This window comes from Paroedura picta, chromosome 7 (genome assembly GCF_049243985.1).
Source record: "Paroedura picta isolate Pp20150507F chromosome 7, Ppicta_v3.0, whole genome shotgun sequence".
In the NCBI taxonomy this organism is placed as follows: Eukaryota; Metazoa; Chordata; class Lepidosauria; order Squamata; family Gekkonidae; genus Paroedura; species Paroedura picta.
Window position 1 is genome coordinate 53,859,630 of NC_135375.1, and position 19,673 is coordinate 53,879,302.

The 19,673-nt window shown below is 42.5% G+C and overlaps 2 protein-coding genes across 4 annotated transcripts in view; both read left to right on the forward strand.

Annotated features, from left to right (window-relative positions):
- TNFAIP8 (TNF alpha induced protein 8) overlaps positions 1 to 6,049 on the forward strand; it is a 40,889-nt gene extending 34,840 nt beyond the window's left edge. For all 3 annotated transcript variants that reach the window (XM_077344371.1, XM_077344369.1, XM_077344370.1), the window contains exon 2: positions 3,704 to 6,049. In XM_077344371.1, coding sequence (XP_077200486.1) covers positions 3,704 to 4,269 — 566 coding nt within the window. In that variant the 3' untranslated portion in view covers positions 4,270 to 6,049. The remainder of the gene's footprint in view (positions 1 to 3,703) is intronic.
- An 11,320-nt stretch (positions 6,050 to 17,369) lies between these two features.
- Positions 17,370 to 19,673, forward strand: part of HSD17B4 (hydroxysteroid 17-beta dehydrogenase 4) — a 62,960-nt gene continuing 60,656 nt past the window's right edge. Inside the window, exon 1 of the mRNA XM_077344373.1 lies at positions 17,370 to 17,536. Within this exon, the coding sequence (XP_077200488.1) occupies positions 17,479 to 17,536 (58 nt within the window). The 5' untranslated portion in view covers positions 17,370 to 17,478. The remainder of the gene's footprint in view (positions 17,537 to 19,673) is intronic.

Consider the following 19,673-nt stretch of genomic DNA (forward strand, 5'->3'; position numbering starts at 1 on the left):
ACAAATTGGGATCAAGATTGCAGGGAGAAATATCAACAACCTCAGATATGCAGATGATACCACTCTAATGGCAGAAAGTGAAGAGGAACTAAAGAGCCTGTTGATGCGGGTGAAGGAGGAGAGTGCCAAAGTTGGCTTGAAACTCAACATCAAGAAAACAAAGATCATGGCATCCGGCCCTCTCAATTCCTGGCAAATAGATGGGGAAGAAATGGAGATAGTGACAGATTTTATTTTCCTGGGCTCCAAGATCACTGCAGATGGGGACTGCAGCAAAGAAATTAAAAGACGCTTGCTCCTGGGGAGGAAAGCTATGGCAAATCTAGACAGCATCCTAAAAAGCAGAGACATCACCCTGCCAACAAAAGTGCGTTTAGTCAAGGCTATGGTCTTCCCAGTTGCAATGTATGGCTGCGAAAGTTGGACCATAAGGAAGGCCGAGCGTCAAAGAATTGAGGCTTTTGAACTCTGGTGCTGGAGAAGACTCTTGCGAGTCCCTTGGACTGCAAGGCGAACAAACCAGTCAGTCCTAGAGGAGATCAGCCCTGACTGCTCTTTAGAAGGCCAGATCCTGAAGATGAAACTCAAATATTTTGGCCACCTCATGAGAAGGAAGGACTCCCTGGAGAAGAGCCTAATGCTGGGAGAGATCGAGGGCAAAAGAAGAAGGGGACGACAGAGAATGAGGTGGATGGATGGAGTTACTGAAGCAGTAGGTGCAAACTTAAATGGACTCCGGGGAATGGTAGAGGACAGGAAGGCCTGGAGGATCATTGTCCATGGGGTCGCGATGGGTCGGACACGACTTCGCACATAACAACAACAACAACAAAAATATTTCAGTGTTTTGCATAGCAATGATATGTACTGGTAAGTGATTATTCTGACACCTCTGTGTAGGTTTGTTACTTTGACACCAATTCATATTTTGGTGTGCCATAAGTATATCTGCATTCACTTATTTGTCTCTAGGATTTATTTTTATTTAAAAGAAAAGAAATAAAAATAGGAGAGGTACAGAAAGGAAAAGAGTTGTACATATAATTGTTCAAAATTTGTTTTATATGATATAATGTATTGAACGGACAGGTTGGAAAGACTCTCTCCAACATCCTCCTCATCTTAATCTTTACAATAATCCTTACTTCAGTTACTTCAGTTATTATAAGCCATCTATTATGCCACTATATTATTATTTTCATCATTACTATATATTTTGTATCACATACCATTTCTGTTTTTGAGTCCAAGTTTTATTTAGTTATATTTCTATGCTGCCTCTTCAAAGCCTTTCTTGAGGATACTTACAATTAAAATACAATGAAAAATCCAATGTTTCATTAAACTGTCCCAAATCTGAAGAATTAGGCTTCACAGAGCTTTATAAAAAGAGATAACATTATTTTTTTATTATCTACTACACACATTCATATCTCAGATGCTCTCTCACATAAGTATTTTTTCTTGCTTTGATTGTACAAACAAGGGTAGCAATGATAAGAAAGAAGTCAGTCCTACATGTGTAGATTGTCATTTTTAGTCATTTGGGAATTAAGGCCTGGCTGACAACAGGAGCCAGTTTCTGTGCATGAACCGTATGGAAGCTTGAAAACAGGTGCTTGGAACTTATGGCTTAATATAGTCAGGATGCCATTGTGCTATAATATTTCAACTCAGATGTCTGAAATAGATATTGAACAGGCAGTTTGAAACAACAACATGGCTTTGTTCTCTTCATTTATGGACTTAAGGTTGCATTTGACAGAGCCAGTTTGAGAGAGTCTTTGTAGGCTATTTGAGATTGTTCTGCCTTCATTTCTTTGCTTGGCTTGTCAGTTTCAGAGGGCATCAAGACAAAGTCTGAGGTGCAAGAGAATCAAGGTTGTGTTAGCACAGGCAATCAGGATGAGAGAGCTCCACCCATTAGATCCCTAAAGGGTAAAATTGATCAACAAATGGAATGGCCCCTGGCCAACAGCATTACATTGATGGGCAGAAGAAGAAGAATATTTTTGCCTGACTCCGTTTCACCCTCACAGCACACAGAGGTGTTCATATTGAGCAGCAGTGAGAGGGTGTAAATGTGGGAGACCTTTTTGAGGGTGCATAACTGGGACTCCAGAAATGTAATCCCTCCCCAACTTGGAGAAATTATAGAGGAGCAAGGCCTAACATCCACTACAGAAGGAACCATCGACCGATTATGCATGGGGCTAAAAATCCGCAATGGCGGCAGCAGGGCAGCCCCGATTATGCCCCCTGCTGCCGCCATCCCAGCCCTGGCCAGGTGCAGTGCCCCAGAAGACCTGTGACAAGGGAACACAGAATCTTCCATGGTACCTTGGATGCTGTGGGGGCCGTTGCTGCCTTTAAGCAGCGAGTCAGGCTTTCCAGCCCTGGCGTTGTGCGTGCGCCCACGCTATGCTGGGGCAGCCCATATACTCTGCAGGATTCCTCCCCTGAGTCCCCGGGAAGTGCTGGGGCATCTTGCCCCAGTGCAATGTCCAGCAGCAGCCCACAGTGGCTGCTGTCATGCATAATGGGTCATAGAGGCACAACAGGGATTTCCTGTGTGGTGTGTCAGCCTGAAGAAAGAAAGTAAGTTTTCCTTTGATTTCCAATGGACATGAGTATGCTGAGCTTTTTTCCTGCAAGAATGCTATTTAACCCACAGAGAGAAATGTACTGTTACAGATTATGGCTGTGGTTATTTAGTATTAAGAAATTGCTTGGTTTTAAACATATTTCCATTAAGCTTGCATTTCATTTCTAGTTACATTTTCTGAAAAGTGCATTGATGTTCCAGTATCTGACACAGTAAGTTAAAGTCTTCTGTTATAAGCATAATCACTTAATGCTGTTTTTATGTAGGGTAATGTAGAATGATGTTTTATTTGTATTGATATTTTGGAATTGTATTGGTTTTAGTGGTTGCGAGCTGCCGCAAGCCAGCTGGACCGGAGACAGTGGAATAGAAGTCAAACAAACAAACATAAATAAAACCTCAAGGAAATGCCCCACTTAAACAAAAAATTAAATGACATGTAGGCTTGGTGTTTTGTTTTTTGCCATCCAGTCACACTTAATTTATAGCAACCCCAAGTCAAGAGACATCCAGAGGTGGTTTGCCATTGCTTGGCTCTGCTGATGACCTTGGTATTCCTTGGTGGTCTCCCTTCCAAATACTGGCCTGGGCTGACCCTGCTTAGCGCCTAACATTTGACAAGATCAGGCTAGCCCAGGGCGGTCCAGATCAGGGGTTAGGCTTGATACAATCTAGTTTTTCATGAAGCTGATCCTCTGTTTGATGCCTTATAATTAGCTCCCTCCAGGGGATACCAGGCTTATGATGTGGAGGCAGGCAAGGCAAACCACTTCTGAATATCTTTTGCCTCAAAAACCCGATGGGGCCACCCTAAGTGAGCTGTAACCTAATGACAAAAAGGTCATTTTTTATGGTACATGTGGCAGTTATGGATATTTTTATCTATCCAAATACCTAAGCCATATACAAAGACCATTATCTTAAATAAGCAATTTATTGTATACCATGTTCTGTAATACTGGAATATGTATGTATGTATGTATGTATGTATGTATGTATGTATGTATTTATTTATTTATTTTTTTTTTCTTTGTCATTGAAGTTGTATCGATTTACATCATAGTGGTTGAACTCACATTGCAAATTTCTTTCTTCCAGTGGCAACAGATATCTTCAATTCCAAAGGTTTGGCTCTTCAGGCCCAGAAGAAGATTCTTGGCAAAATGGCATCCAAATCAATAGCAACTGCTCTGATAGATGACACTAGCAGTGATGTGTTAGATGAACTTTACAGAGTGACAAAGGAATATACACAAAACAAGAAGGAGGCAGAGAAAATAATTAAAAATCTCATCAAAACCGTCATCAAATTAGCAATCCTTTACAGAAATAACCAGTTCAATCAAGAAGAAATCATTCTTATGGAGAAGTTCAAGAAGAAAGTTCATCAGCTAGCTAAAACTGTGGTTAGCTTCCATCAAGTGGATTATACTTTTGACAGAATTTTTTTGTCAAAACTGTTGAATGACTGCAGAGATCTTCTTCATCAAATTATCCAGCGTCACCTCACTGCTAAATCACATGGACGTGTTAACAATGTCTTTGATCACTTCTCAGATTGCGAATTTCTCGCTGCCTTGTACAATCCATTTGGACCCTACAAGTCTCACTTGCAGAAACTTTGTGATGGTGTCAACAAAATGCTGGATGATGGAAATATATAAGTGACTGCAACAGACTGCAATAGACTGAGAGTATGACTTATGTCTCATTGATTTCATGAAGAAAGGAAGGTGGTATAGGGAGAAAGTTATGTTTTTAGTGGTAAAAGGCAAATATTTCAAATTTCAAAGAAAGTATTATACAACTACTTACCTGTGGTCCCATTTATTTGAAATATCCTATTGCTTTTCCAGTGATACTTTTTGCAGGGCTTTGCTTTAAAATGTGAAGTATAAAGGCATGTAAAAGGACTGCTCAAATGAAATTGGACTTTTATAAAATAAGAATATTGTGTGGCTAGAAAATCCAAATGCATATTTCTTCATGTAGACAAATATTTATAATCTATCAAAAGATCAGTGATTTATGTATGATGTATGTCAATAGCATATAACTGGATTTACATTTAAAACTTTTAATTAATTTAGATTTATATATGCTGAACAAATAGGGAGCATCTTTGGGTTCTTAGGGCTGGTTCACATATAAGATAATTGGGGACAACTCAGTCACTTCTGAAATTGTGCATGCTGCTGCCAAACTTGAAGCACACTGGTGTAAATGAATATTTTTACTTGGTTGCATATATGCAGTTTCCATGATAATGTTGTGAGATCTTCAAGCTTCAGCCATGAGTCTAATGTGTAAGGGTGCTGTTTCACTGAAAGTGCTTCCCATAACCCAGCTGTAAACGTTTTTATATGTACTTCTGAAACAATGACACTGAGCTTCCTTCTGTGACCTTAATCTAGAATTTTGCTTTAACAATCTGTAGTACAATAGTTCTGCATTATCAAGTAGTTGGTAGATCCAGAAGTTTTTTTAGGGGGAAAATGCATGAAGAAAGATAGCAGTGTTGATTCTACAATATCAGTTCTAGAAGTGATGTCACAGTGCCAGTGATGCTTTAGAAACGTCATTAATTTATAGGGTAAAGATCATGGAAATTGGAAACATTCCTAGAGTGTTACTGAGACAGTTCATAGAAGTGATATTGCTGAATCTGTGATGTTGTTGCCCTCCATCACTCAACTGCCCAACATCAGAAAGGGATGAAAGTTGATCCACCATATGCAGGCAACTGGCAGCCTTAGATGGGCTTGACTGATTATTGCTGTTTTTAATTAGCTGCAGAAATAAAGAACAACCAGAAAATCTGCACGCTTAATAGTGTTTTCATCAAAGAAAGCACACGTTTCCTTACTTCACCTGTAAATTATATAGAACATTATTGCCAGTGCTTGAAGGGTGTGTAGTTAAATAGTAACTCATTATTTATGTATTCCATAATGTTTCAGAGCTTGCCCACAATGTATATAGAATTCTTAAATCTACAAAGAACACTTGCTTTAGAAGAAGTTCTAAATGATTGAATCTGTCAGAGTGAATGAGAGAACTTTCATGTATATCTGAAAGTGCGGTGAATCTCTGGAGTGACATGATAGGAAAAAAAAACAATACTTATGAGAAGGGGTAGGAGACAATGTGTTCTAAAAAATTGTAATGATCTGAAACAAATGCAAACTACAATTCCGGTCATAATCTGTAAAAACAGGAAGCAGTGTGTATAACCTTGGATAATTCTATAGTACATATGCAAAAAAAGAACTTTCTATCACAGCTTATATAAATATATAAACAGAAATAGCCAAACAATGGAATATGTTGACAATGTAAAACTTGTACACTTTAAGGAACTAAGAATAACTGGCCGGGTGCTGGTCATGTAAATGCTGGTACTATTTTGGCTGGGTTTATGAGTAAAAAGAAAAGTGCATTTTGTACATGAATTTGTGTAGTAAATCCTAAAGTATATATTCGGGGCAACATAATTTGGTTCAGACTGTGGTGGTACTACAACTTGACAATCGAATGACTGAGTACCATTTCCATATCTGTTTTGTGTGGTTGCCTTGTCCCATATTTTTCAACTTAGTGCTTTTCTGACAGAGAAAAAAATGACTCCCTGAGCCTTCTCATGGTCACACTGTTTGAATTAAATGATCTTAGTCTGGCCTGTAAAAGAGTACCTGCCTCCCTGGGTAATCTACCTTTATAGGTAGAATATAGGCTGATGAGATGGGGGGCATACCTGAAGAACGGTGCCTCTTTCTGCTCAGAGACTGCTCTCTTCTTACTATTGTATTAAACAGTTGGTTACTCACTCCTGAAAACCCAATGGGGCACCAAAGGCATCTCTACCTCCTTCAGGAGTCCAGGAAAGTAGGATTGACCAGCATACTCACCACCTCTTGATACATTTGCATTTGTTCTTCAGGAAAATTGGCAACTGATACAGGCTGCTAGCAGCTGGTGCACAAAGGCATAGGGGCTTTGGCACTAAATTTCTCCTTGCATCCAGCTAAAGTGCTGTTTCAGCCTGGTGATCTATTGTGTTGATCTAAGTGACCAGTCATGGAGGCAGTTACAGCAAGGGGCTTATGCACAGCCATAGATTTCAAACAGGCCTAACCACATATTCTGGCATGCTGGGAGAGTCAGGGTACAGATCTAGAAAGAATTAAATCCCCATTTTTCCCCACACAAAAAGTCTCTCCACTTTGCTTGGGGAAGGGATCGCTACCTGTCCTAGCCCTGAGAGTGTTCACAAAAGTGATGGTTGCCTTTGTAGCGAGCCTCAGATTCCAGAGTATCCATCTGCATGTCTGTCTAGATGGTCTTTTCATCTGGTCTCCCTTATGAGATAATCATAGAATCATAGAACAATAGAGTTGGAAGGGATCTCATGTGTCATCTAGTCCAACCCCCTGCACTATGCAGGACACTCACATCCCAATCACTCTTCTACTGTAACCTGCCACCCCTTTGCCTTCACAGAATCAGCCTCTCTGTCAGATGGCGATCTAGCCTCTGTTTAAAAATTTCCAAAGATGGAGAACCCACCACCTCCCGAGGAAGCCTGTTCCACTGAGAAACCGCTCTGTCAGGAACTTCTTTCGGATGTTTAGATGGAATTTCTTTTGAATTAATTTTGTCCCATTCGTTCTGGTCTGTCCCTCTGGGGCAAGAGAGAACAATTCTGCTCCATCCTCCATATGGCACCCTTTAATGTATCCCAGGACATACTGTTCACTATATTCAGCATTTGTCATCACATGGCTTCCTAATCAAAATGAACCAATTGACAAGTGGTAACTCAAGGAGCAATTGTGAGTCTGCACAATGCTCTTCCTTACACCAAGAAAAGTGGGAAAGTGAAATAGTGCAGCCAATCTGGTCATTGTTTCTAGGTCAATGTACCTAATATTTCTGACCCACTTCTGGGATTGACACCATTACCACAGTCCCATGGGCTTGAGTGAACTCCAAGGACTTTCAGTGGTCCATAACTTTTCATCAGTAGTAAATTGTCCTCAAGCACCATTTGAGATGAGAGTCAATCCAGTCATAGAATTCCTTTCATGGGTGGGCTGTCTCTTCATATCTGATCTATCCTGATATGGTCTTAGTGGATACCACAGATGCAAGCTTCTTGGGCTGGGGTGCCCACTCCTCTAGATAAGATGCAAAGAACATGGTACTAGAACAGACAGTGAGCATCAATTCCTGAAACTCAGGATGATTTTCCTGGCATTCAAATTCTTTATCATAGTATCATAGAGCTGCAAGGGGTCATCTAGTCTAATCTGCTCAATGCAGGATCAGCCTAAAGATTCCAGAATAGGTATCTGTCCAGCAGATGCTTGAAGACTGTCAGTGAAGGCAAGCTCAGAACCTCCTTAGGCAGTCGATTCCACTGATGAACTACTGACTGAATTTCCCCCCATGATATCTAACCAATATTGATCTCCCTGTAGTTTAAACCCATTACTGTGGGCTGCCAACAGAACTTTTCCCTGCCCTCCTCTAAGTGACAACCTTTCAAATACTTAGACAGCAATCATGTTCCTTCTCAACCTCCTCGTCTCCAGGCTGAACATTCCTCAGCCTTTCCTCATAGGGCTTGGTCCCCGGGCACCGGATAATTCTCATCACTCTCCTCTGAACCTTCTCAATTTTGTCCACGGCCTTTTTGAAGTGAGGCCTCCAGAACTGCACACCGTACTCCAGGTGGCACCTAAGTAATGTAATCTATAGTGAAAATATGACATCTTGTGATTTTGATGTGATGCCTCTGTTGACATAGCCCAATACTTCCTGAAAGCATTTAAGCACATTTATGATATCATGACCAAGTCTAATACACTTTGTGGGGGCTAACCTATTGGTCATTCCCGGTCCCAAGGAAGCTCACCTGGCCTTGACCAGGGCCAGGGCCTTTTCGGTCCTGGCCCCAACCTGGTGGAATGAGCTCCCGGAAGAGCTGTGGGCCCTGCGGGAATTGTCATCATTCCGCAGGGCCTGCAAGATGGAGCTCTTCAGGCTTTTGGTTGAGGCCGGGCAGCAAGAAGATCTAGCCCCCCTCACAAATGTGACGGTTGCGTCTGTCATCTGCCCCCTCCCTTTCCCTTCTTAGGGGGTGTAGAATTGGGTTCGCTATATTGAATTTTGCCGTCATTCTTGTCGTAATTTTTGTATTAATTGTATTATGTTTTATTGTGCTTTTATTGTTTTAGGGGATTGGTTTTTATGTGACCCGCCTTGAGCCTCCGGGGGGAGGCGGGATATAAATTTAATAATAATAATGATGATGATGTAAATTATTAGGAAGCAGCTTTGATCTGAAGTGTTCAGAAAGACACTGAGCAGAGTTCATCAAAGGTGCCTCCAACACCAAGGTCTATTGGTTCAGCTGAACTAGCTTGGAACATGAGGAGTGATCCCTGTCCTGGGTCCTATTTGAACAACTGACCAACTGGTTTAGTTAACCCTCTACAGCCTTCTTCACCTCTCACCTTATAATGAAGACCACCCCATATTTTCCCATTATATCTGTCTACCAGCGTAAAAGACAGATGTACTCCTCTACAATTAGCTGGCTAGCTGACCTACTATATGCCTTCACTTTGATACCAATGATCTCCAGAACTCTGAACAAACTCAAGAGAGTGGAAGTGATCTTCCTGGTCAAGGAAAGCCTGGCTCTCAGACCTGATTTCACTGTCACTCCAACCTTCCTGGATACTTCCAGAGTATGTTCTAGGGTCCAATAGATTATCTAGCATGGTCACATCTAACTACTTGGAGTGTGAGCAACAAGAGGTGCTAGATCTAGGGTTCCCCGAGCAGATAGTGAAGACTACATTGGCAAGACAATAGACATAAACAGAAAGGGTGCACCTGCAAAATCTTTATCAGACGGTGCTGAAGGAAGTGTGAAATCCAGATTGAGATCTGTGTCCTCACCATCCTTTCTTTCCTCCAAGATGTACTCGATTATGGATTTAAAGCTAACATGCTTTGTAGGCAGGTAGCAGCTTTGGCCACAGTTTTGCCTTCAGTTGAGAGCAGTCTTCTCTTAAGTCACCTGGCCTTCAAGCTACATATTCAGAAATGTGGCACTTTCATGGATTCTAAAAATTATCATAAATATATAGTTATTTAACCTTGAGGTTAAGTCCTGTTGGCAGCAAAAAACAATGACACACTGAAAAAGGAGGTACCTCTCTGCTCAGGGGTGGGACGAAATATCTTAATATTCTGCCTCCAAGGATTGTGGGAAGAGTACCCAAATATCAGGATGTCCTCCTCTACCTCAAGTAGAAGGAACCTGCATGGTTAAGTCGAGAGTTCCTTTTTCCATGGTGGAACTGTTGTTTGTTTGTTTTAAATTTGATGCTAGTAGCTGGTGTAGTAGGGCACCTTCATTCTACAGAATAATTTATTCCAACCACATGTGACCTATTTTTAAAATTCTTAACATATGGTTGTTCCATTCTACTGTTCCGCCCAATTAGGAACTCTTTCTAATTCAGAATCCTGCAGCCCTAAATTTAGCTAGTCTATTACATGGGGTTGCCTTATTAATTTTGGTTTATTTGTTTATTTTTCTCAGAGGCTAATCTAGATTGTAAATGTTACCACAATGCAATGCTGCTGCCTAGGGCACAACTCTTGCTAGCAAAACCAAATGTTTATGTCCTATAGATACAAAAGTTGATTCCACTTACCAAATACAGCAAACCCAGCCCGTAGTTAAGGAGTATAAACTACTTTTACAATGTCTGCATTTGCCAATTTGATGCTCAGAACTTCCCACAGAGTATCGCACCATTTCACAGTCCCTGCTTGCTATTAAATCCCAAAAAATAAGCTTCTGAGTTCATAATGGTAACTAACCTGTGTGTCTGCAAATCTTTGACTTTCTAGAGTTTGTAGACTTGTGAAGCAAATAAAACTAAACAAAGTAAGTTTTATGGTCTTTATGTATAGACATTACCCAATGGCAACACAATAGACTTGCTTCAGGCAGTATTACTGGGACACTCATTTAGGAAATACATAAATTGCACTAATGTCCTGTAGAGGCTCAAAACGACTCTTCAGCCACTTGCCTCTTTGATACAAGGTCCATTTCCACATAAAAATTTGCCTTTTGAAGTGCAGACCCAAATTGCCCTCTGACTTCCTGTGCATTTATGAAATTTCCAGTTACAGCGATTTGATCTGCCAAGGTGGAATCTAATTCAGGGCTGCCCAATGGAGAAATGCTTGCATTTGGATTTTCTCCCATGTTGAGTTGTTTGTGTATGCCTTTCCTCATCGGTATCTTCCCTCCCCCTCCCTCTTCCACACATGGGAAAGGTGCTCAAGTGCTCCCCTCTTCCATTTTCTGTGCATCTCCTTCCCCCCCCCCCATCCCAAGCCTTCTCGGGAGCATTGCCTAATTCGCAGATGGCCTGAAACAAATGCTGCCTGCTTGCAACTTTCTTTTAATTGCACCCCAGGATTCCACCATATTGCACGCTCTATTGCCTCCCCCCCTCCCCCTCAGGTATACTGGATGTCATTTTAAAAACCCTACATTATTGTGTTACAACACTGCTTTTAAATATATATTTACAAACAGTAAAAACAGTGGGACCGTCCGGCTGACAGCAGCTGCAGCAGGCATGACAGCATGCTCTTGATTGGCCAGCTAATCACCCTGGACGGCCAGTGCAATTGACCAGCCCCTCGGGAGCATGCTGTCATGCCCCCAGCAGCACCTGTCCCCTGGACAGTCCCACTTCTTTTTCTGGGAAGACAGGGGAAAGGCAGGCAACAGAGAGAGTCCATCCCTTTCCTGATTCAAGCTAGCTGTCATGCCTGCACCCTCAGATTTGGCACCAGGTGGCGCTCCAGAGACAGCGGATCTCCTGGAGGCACCAAGAGACCTGACTGCCACAGACTAGGAGCTGCCTGATCCACCAGAGAATGAGCAGCTGGGGCCCAGCCAAGATGAGATTCAGCCCTACTATGTCAAGCCTCTGGACAAGGCAGCGACCAGCCTGGAAGACTTACAGGAGGAGCAGCACCAGAGGCCAAGGCCCCTGCAAGCTCCAAACAGCAGTGTCAGAGGAGGTGATCTAGCCTGACAGCTGTCAGAATATCAGCGTGCCTGTCCACCTTCCCAGACAACTCCTGCTCCGGTTCACTATAGCGAAGCTCTGTTCCTGTGTCTCCCAGTTCCAGACCTTTGTCTTCCATCCATGCTCTGGCTCTTTGACCCTTGTCTTGTCTTCCATCCACAATCTGGCTCTTCAACCTATGGCCTGGCTCCTGACTCTGCTCCTGTATCCGGTCTGTGTTTTGACTTTTTCCTTCTCTCTGGTTTTTGACCCTGACTCAGCTTGACTTTGCTCCCCACCCCACTTGCTGTGAACTCTGACTCCCATAGCTCCCAACCTCCCAGACTGGACCCTAGACTTTGGCAAGTTCTCTACCCTGGCACATCCACCCAGCTGTGAAGGTGCACACTGGCACTGTGCTTCTTAAGGATCAGGGAGGGGCAGGCACAGGGTTACTTGTGCCTGCATTTTCTGATGTGAGATGTCAGCTCCTTAAGGATTGGAGAGGGCAGACACAGCATTCCCCATGGCTCCTTTCCCCAACATGTGCCAGCATCTAGCTCCTTAAGGATAGGGGAGGGAAGACCTGTGTCTTCCCCACACATCCCTTCCTTGATGCCAGCTGGCAGCCAACTCCAGGCCTTTCCCAATGATATCTAGCTGCTGGCTCTTAAATGGTTGGAGAGGGCAGCTCTCCCACTCCAACACAGACCTTTTACAGGCAGTGGAAATTAAGCCTCTGCTTCCTGGGAAGGCTCTAGGTGAAAGGGAGATGCATTTAGAAGAAGAAGAAGAGGAGGAGGAGGGGAGAGTTGGTTCTTATATGCCACTTTTCTCTACCCAAAGGAGTCTAAAAGCGGCTTACATTCGCCTTCCCTTTCCTCTCTCCACAACAGACACCCTGTGAGGTAGATGAGGCTGAGAGAGCCCTGATATTACTGCTCAGTCAGAACAGCTTTATCAATGCTGGGTGAGCCCAAGTCACCCAGCTGGTTGCATGTGGTTTGCAGAATCAAACTCAGCTCCCCAGATTAGAAGTCCACACTCCTAAGCACTACAGCAAGGAGGTGATCTGTCAATATTAGCTGTTTGGCATCTTTTCCCTGTCCAGGCTGGCCACTTGGGAGCATTCCATCATGCCTCCAGCAGTAGCTGTCGCCTGAATGGTCCCACCACTTTCACTGTTTCTAAATATTTTTAAAAAGCAGTCTAACATAATAACCTAAGTTTTTTCTTTTTAATAACATCCACTATAAATAGGGAAGCGATTGAGGGGGAGAGGAAATGTTGGAATGAAGTGGTGCAATTAAAAGAAAGGTGCAAGTAAGCACCATTTGTTTCAGGCTGTCTGTCAATTAGGTGATGCTCCTGAGAAGGCTCTCGTGGTGTTGGAGAACTGAGATGCACAGCAGATGGAAGAAGGGGGTGCTTGGGCACCTTTCCCACAGGAAGGGGAGGAAAGGAGGGGAGGGGAGGATGGCAATGAGGACATGATGGCAATGAGGAAAACCTAACATCCAGTATACCTTGGCAGGGGTAAGAGAAGAAGGTGAACAAGGGCACAGAATGGTGGAATGAAGGAGCACATGAAAAGTGCAAGCAGGTACCACTTTGCAAAAAAAAAAAAAAGCATCATGGGAAGCTGCCTCCTTCCAATTCTCAATGGTGAATTTCAGTCTGGGAAATGAGGGGAGAAAAGCCCAAATGTGGAAAGCCAAGTATCAACTCACAGCAGCCAATCAAAATTGAAAGTGATGCTAAACAAGATACATCTCCTAATGCGTAAATGGTTAAGGTCGTGCCAGCCTGTGATGGCACTTCAGACACACATGATCCAGGAAACATGGTTTAGAACAGCTGTTACAGATAGATAATTTGTTCCATGTTTTTCTCTTTTTTCTCTTTAATATGTCAGGAAATGGATGCCATTCTCTCCCCTCTACAACTACCCAGTTATTAAATATTCCTAATTACAGACTGCAGCATGCACACAAGCTGCTATTTTTGCTATGATTAGCTTCAGGCGCAAAACTGCAAAGCGTTCGGATTGTAGTGACAAAACAAGGTTCCTTGTTTCCCAAGAACAATATTGTGTTCAAATAAAAAAGTCTTTGGACCTATGTGTATTGAAACATCTTGTCCTTACTCAATCAAACAGCTCAAATGCCACTGGGATATTTTGAAACTATTTTCATTATTGAAGTCAAGTCCCCCGGGGCATAAACTGACCATGTGGACTGTGTTTTTCCTTGCCAAACACACACACTACGTGCCTGTCTGTGCTGTCATGCCAAATCCAGTCTCAGAACTTCAAGTGTTTTAACATCAAATAGTCCTCCCTCAACCAGCGAGTGTGACTTCAAGTCAGGATAGAAGAACAGACTTCAGCTGTTCTGTATGCCTAAGGATACCTGGGCCATGGGGCAATTGGAGGTAAAATTTTGGGAGAGGGGTGCTTGTTTTTTTGGTTTTGTAATTGGTCATGAATGACTTGTATTAAACAGAAAAACAGAAGCTTGTCTTATCGTTTTAGCTGAAATAATACAGCATTTTCTGATACATGATACACCCAAATCTGTTTCCAGTCCCACCTGCTTGAATCGAGCCCAGCCTATTTAAAGTATGTGATGTGCTAAATTGCCATAGGAGTTGTTTATGCATGCTCCAGTGTATTTGCTCACAGTAGGTAATGGCTTTTCTCTGAAGCTTATATTTCTGCATAGGCTATGCCTCTTCCACAGAACTTGATTCTGGTTTCAGGAGGCCTCTCAGGGTCTGGGCATCAGTTGAATCAAAATATATACAGTCCTTAAATTCTGACAAGTCAGTTCATCTTTTCACACTTACAAAATAGACACACTTTTTCTGAGTTAAATATTTCACCACCTTAAGGCAGTTGACAGTCAAATGGATACCTGTACATTTAAATTATTCCTTCAGTTTCCCTAGCTATATACTGCCCTTGTGCAGACATATATTGATAGGTCCTATCAGCAAAATGTCAAATTTGTTGCCTTTCTTTTCTGCTTGGCCTTGAATTGCATTGGAACTGGTCTAGGAATTTTTTTGTCATTTCTTCTTCTGCTGCTGTATATGAGTACACAACAAAACCCTGCAGAAATCTTTCCCTTGCTCTTGGAATTTGTACCTAAGATGACAGTGAACCTATCTCTTTAGCTTAGCAACAATTAGCAAAAATACAAACTTCCCTTTTCTTGTGTGTATTTGTTGCATCACTTTGAGAATCTGTGTCCACTTGATCTTTTAGAGTTTAAAAACGTTCTCCAGTGATAAAATGGATTGTCTGAAAATTAATTTAAAAAGCTGAGAAGGTGGCATTGCTGATACTTTAGTAACATACCTGGGCAGAGTCCCTAAGGAGTCGTGGTTCATAAAAAGGACATTTTGTAGCACGATGCTCCCTCTAGTGGGGAAAACAACAATTTTTATAGCATTGTGTTCACTCTGGTGACTTACTATCTTATCTCTGAATCTTCTTGGGGATATAATTTTCAATCCTCCAGTGTTATGATCACATAAATAGTGCTTGAAGACAGCCATATTAACCTCCCTCTAAAATAATAAAAAATAAAAGCCACAAACAATATGAGGACATTAAATTATATTTTAAAATACAGCAGTTTCGAAAGACAGCCTTGTGGTCATGATGGATCTCTTAGGTAAAACGTATGCCTTTAAACTCTTGGGTATTCTGATCCCTCCTCCAAAACAGCTCTCTTCCTGAGAGGTTTGGCTGTTCAGGAAGAGAGGAATGGAATTAAAGATTGGAAAGGAATTAAAGATGGGGCATGTCTTTACTATTTTCCTTGGCTGTCAGAATGCTTATTTTGTCCTTTTTTATGGGCTCTACCTACTGTAATAAATCATGATCCATTGTAAGCTTAAATTGTGCATAAAAAGAAGAAGAGTTGGTTCTTATATGCCGCTTTTCTTTACTCAAAGGAGACTCAAAGTGGCTTACAGTCGCCTTCCCTTTACTCTCTCCACAACAGACACCCTGTAAGGTAGGTGAGGCTGTGAGAGCCCTGATATCACTGCTCAGTCAGAACAGCTTTATCAGTGCCGTGGCGAGCCCAAGGTCACCCAGCTGGTTGCATAGGGGGAGTGAAGAATCGAACCCGGTACGCCAGATTAGAAGTCTGCACTCCTAACCACTACACCAAACAATGACTACTACATTGGACAGTGTAACTGTCTTAAATATATTTACAACTATACCATCCTGTGTAACATTAAAAAGACAGGATGAAGAGGATCTATGTCCTGTTCTAACACTTTGTACTAGAACATTAACGATACACTCTGACCAACTTGTAATTAAGTGTAGCCTACTTTAAAATTGAAGAGCCTCTTGTGGCGCAGAGTGGTAAGGCAGCAGACATGCAGTCTGAAAGCTCTGCCCATGAGGCTGGGAGTTTGATCCCAGCAGCCAGCTCAAGGTTGACTCAGCCTTCCATCCTTCCGAGGTTGCTTGCTTGCTTGCTTGCTTGCTTGCTTGCTTGCTTGCTTGCTTGCTTGCTTGCTGGGGGGGGGGGTAAAAGGTAATGACTGGGGAAGGCACTGGCAAACCACCCCAAATTGAGTCTGCCATGAAAACACTGGAGGGCGTCACCCCAAGGGTCAGACATGACCCGGTGCTTGCACAGGGGATACCTTTACCTTTTACTTTAAAATCAATGCTGCTTTTATTTATTTAAACCTGCACATAGGGTTCAAGAAGTGATTACCATCAACCTAAAGGTACAATTAACCCAGATTCAACAACTTTCATAACACAATGAAATCCACTTATAAAATGGCAGCTGCAAAATCATTTGCAGATCAAAAAACTAAACTAAACGCCAACAAAGGAAGTTTATTTTGCAAAAACTGCACTTATGACAACATAGGTCTCCTAGGGCAGTCCTCTGAATGGGAAGGTGTATGATTTTTGCAGGTCCAAAGCTCCTGTTGGGGTGCATAGCTTTTTAAGCATCATCAATATTTGTCATTGGATTGGCAGGGAAAAGAACTAGGAAGTCCAAATAAGGAACAGGAGACCAACTTCAGTCTCTTGTCTGCAAATTCAGTCACTTGTAGTGGAATTTGGTTAATTCACCTCAACCGTTGCCCAATGCTATATTTGTAGCAAAAGGTTCGTAGCAAAATAGTGAGTTAACCAAATATAGTTTAATCCACATTTAAATATAAAGTAATTGCTGGATTAATTAAGCCGCCTTACGCTCACACCAAATTAGCAAAATCCAGGATGCTTTTCTAGGCCCTTTTCCAGTTGAAAGATGTACTAAGAAATCTCGAAAAATCGCGGTACTAACACAGCAGTCAACGACTTGCAAGGTGTCTAGTCGTGTTTTGTTTTGTTAATGCTCCAAAGATAAACTGTGCTTGTCAGTCCACTCACATGAACTCTTTGCGGGCGTATCTCCCCCGTACACGATGCCTTTATAAAACTCTCAACAGCATTTAGCATTTCCATAGAAATAGGCAGACCTCGGGCTGAGAACCCGAGGCTCAAAAGAACTTCCCGCTCCACTCACTGCCCTGCGCTCTTCGCTTATTCTCCTTGCTCACTCAGTGAGAGCCAATGACGCCCGGCATCAAACTACATTTCCCAGGATTCCCATTGCGCACGCGTGCTCTCTGCGCCCTTTGCCCGGCTTCTTTCCCATTTGCTCTTTGCACTGCTCGCTGGCTCCGGAGGTTGCTTGAGCGCAAAGTTTGTGGGGTCGTTCTCGCGGGATGGCTGCTCCGTTGCGGTTTGACGGGCGGGTGGTCCTGGTGACTGGTGCCGGGGGAGGTAAGCAGCAACCGTGGTGGCTCTGGGGTAACCGGGGGGGGGGGGAAGGGTGTCAGCCGGGAGGTTCTTCGTGCAGGTAGCTGCCGGATGGACGGAGGAAGAGGTCCTGTGTGCGGATCTGTTTGGAGAGGAGCGCTAGCGTTGGACTGAAGCGAGGTCGAAGGGCCAAAGTAACAAATTTGCAGTCGTCTGGTACATGCTTCAGAGTGCTCCCCAGTGGGGTAACCCCCCCCCCCCATAAGCGGTTAAAGCCGCTTATTTCCTTGAATGTATCTAATTTCTCTTTAAAGCTGTCTAAAATCCCTTTGCTGCTGTAGTAGAGCATCGCATAAGTCAATAGAGTTTTTATGAAGTTTCTTTTCAACGTGATGTTGCAACATGAGTGACTGTTGGACACTTTTATTCACCTCCCCGCTTTTCTCTCCAATAATAGCAACTCGTAAATAAAAAGCAATAACAACTTGGGGATCAGGAAGAAAAGACCTGAAGTTATAATCTTCATAGTGGGACTGCCTTTTGCTTTTTAAAAAGGACTTGGGGAAGTTCGTGGCTTCAGTGTCATGGGCCAGTTGCAGATAGCTGATGGGGATGGGTGAGTTAAATCAAACAACAAGGTCAAAGCAACCGCCAGGGAAGCTATCCAATATAGAGAAGGAACCCAGGCTGTGTTTTTATGACTACAAAATTAGCTAATTCAGCAGAATTTGTACTTGGGAGCTGTGTGTTTTGAATCTAGTTTGGGACTATGGAAAACAGAGAGGAAAGGGTGACTAGGTACAACTACACCAGGAGAGCCACCCTGGTGTAGTAGGTAAGAATGGAGACCCAGGTTTGGTTCCCCACTCCTCCATATGAAGCCAGCTGGGTGACCTTGGGCCAGTCACAGTTCTCGAAGAGCGCTCTTGGCCTCACCTACCTCACAAGGTGTCTGTTGTGGAGAGAGCAAGGGTACATGATTGTAACTGCTTTGAGACTCCTTCAGGGAGTAAAAAACAGGGTCCAGAAAACAGCTCTTTTTTCAAAATTGGTTGAACAGCACTTGGAATCCTAAAACAACTGCATATTAATACCACCTTGTTAGCATTGTCTTATTTTAAATATTAATATTCCCAAAATACTTAAAACTGGACTCAAATTGTTTGGGTGCTTTCTAGATGAAATATCATTGTTCTTTGCCAGTTTGGCACAGGTCTCCAGTAACACAAAGTTATTTTAGTTTGTTTGCAAAGCATAATATCTAAGTCTGATCTTTGTGGGTTAATTTCGTTAGTTGCTCACCAGCTAATTCCCTAGGAAGGTTGTTTCTTAGTTTTAACAAGGCTTTCTCAAAGTACAATCATTTGCTTGTGCAGTTCTGGAGGCCTCTCTTCAAAAAGGATGTGGATAAAATTGGGAGGGTTCAGAAGAGAGCAACAAGAATGATCCGGGGCCAAACCCTTTGAGGAAAGGCTGAGGGACTTGGGAATATTCAACCTGGAGAAGAGGAGTTTGAGAGGGGATATGATTGCTCTCTAAGTATTTGAAAAGTTATCACTTACAGGAGGACAGGGAGTGATTCCTGTTGGCAGTGGAGGACAGAACCTGCAGTAATGGGTTTAATCTATGTGCTGAACAATGTCGGCTAGATATCAGGGGAAAAAAATTCACAGAGTAGTTCAGCAGTGGAATCGACTACCTAAGGAGGTGGTGAGCTCCCCCTCACTGGCAGCTTCAAGCAGTGGCTGGGTGGATATTTATCCTGAATGCTTTAGGCTGATTCTGTATTGGGCAGGGAGTTGAACTAGGTGGCCCTTATGACCCCTTCCAGTTCTATAATTCTATGAAGAGACTTATTGTAATTCTACAATTTAAAGATTAAATATATGCTGTCCCTATTGTGAAAGCTTTCAGTTTGAGAACTTTAAAACTTACTTTTGCAGTCTAGCCAAGCAGACATTCACCTTTTATTGCTGAGTAATAATAATATAAATTATATATTGGGAGTGAAAACCAAGTCAAATGTTTCAATGGAGTAACAGTGAGTAATGCTGTGTGCTGGTTTGTCTTGTAAATTTGAATGTGAGACATTCTGGTTTTAGCTGGCAAGAAACAAACAAGCATGAAATCCCTCAGGAAGTGCAGAAATTTTCAATATAAA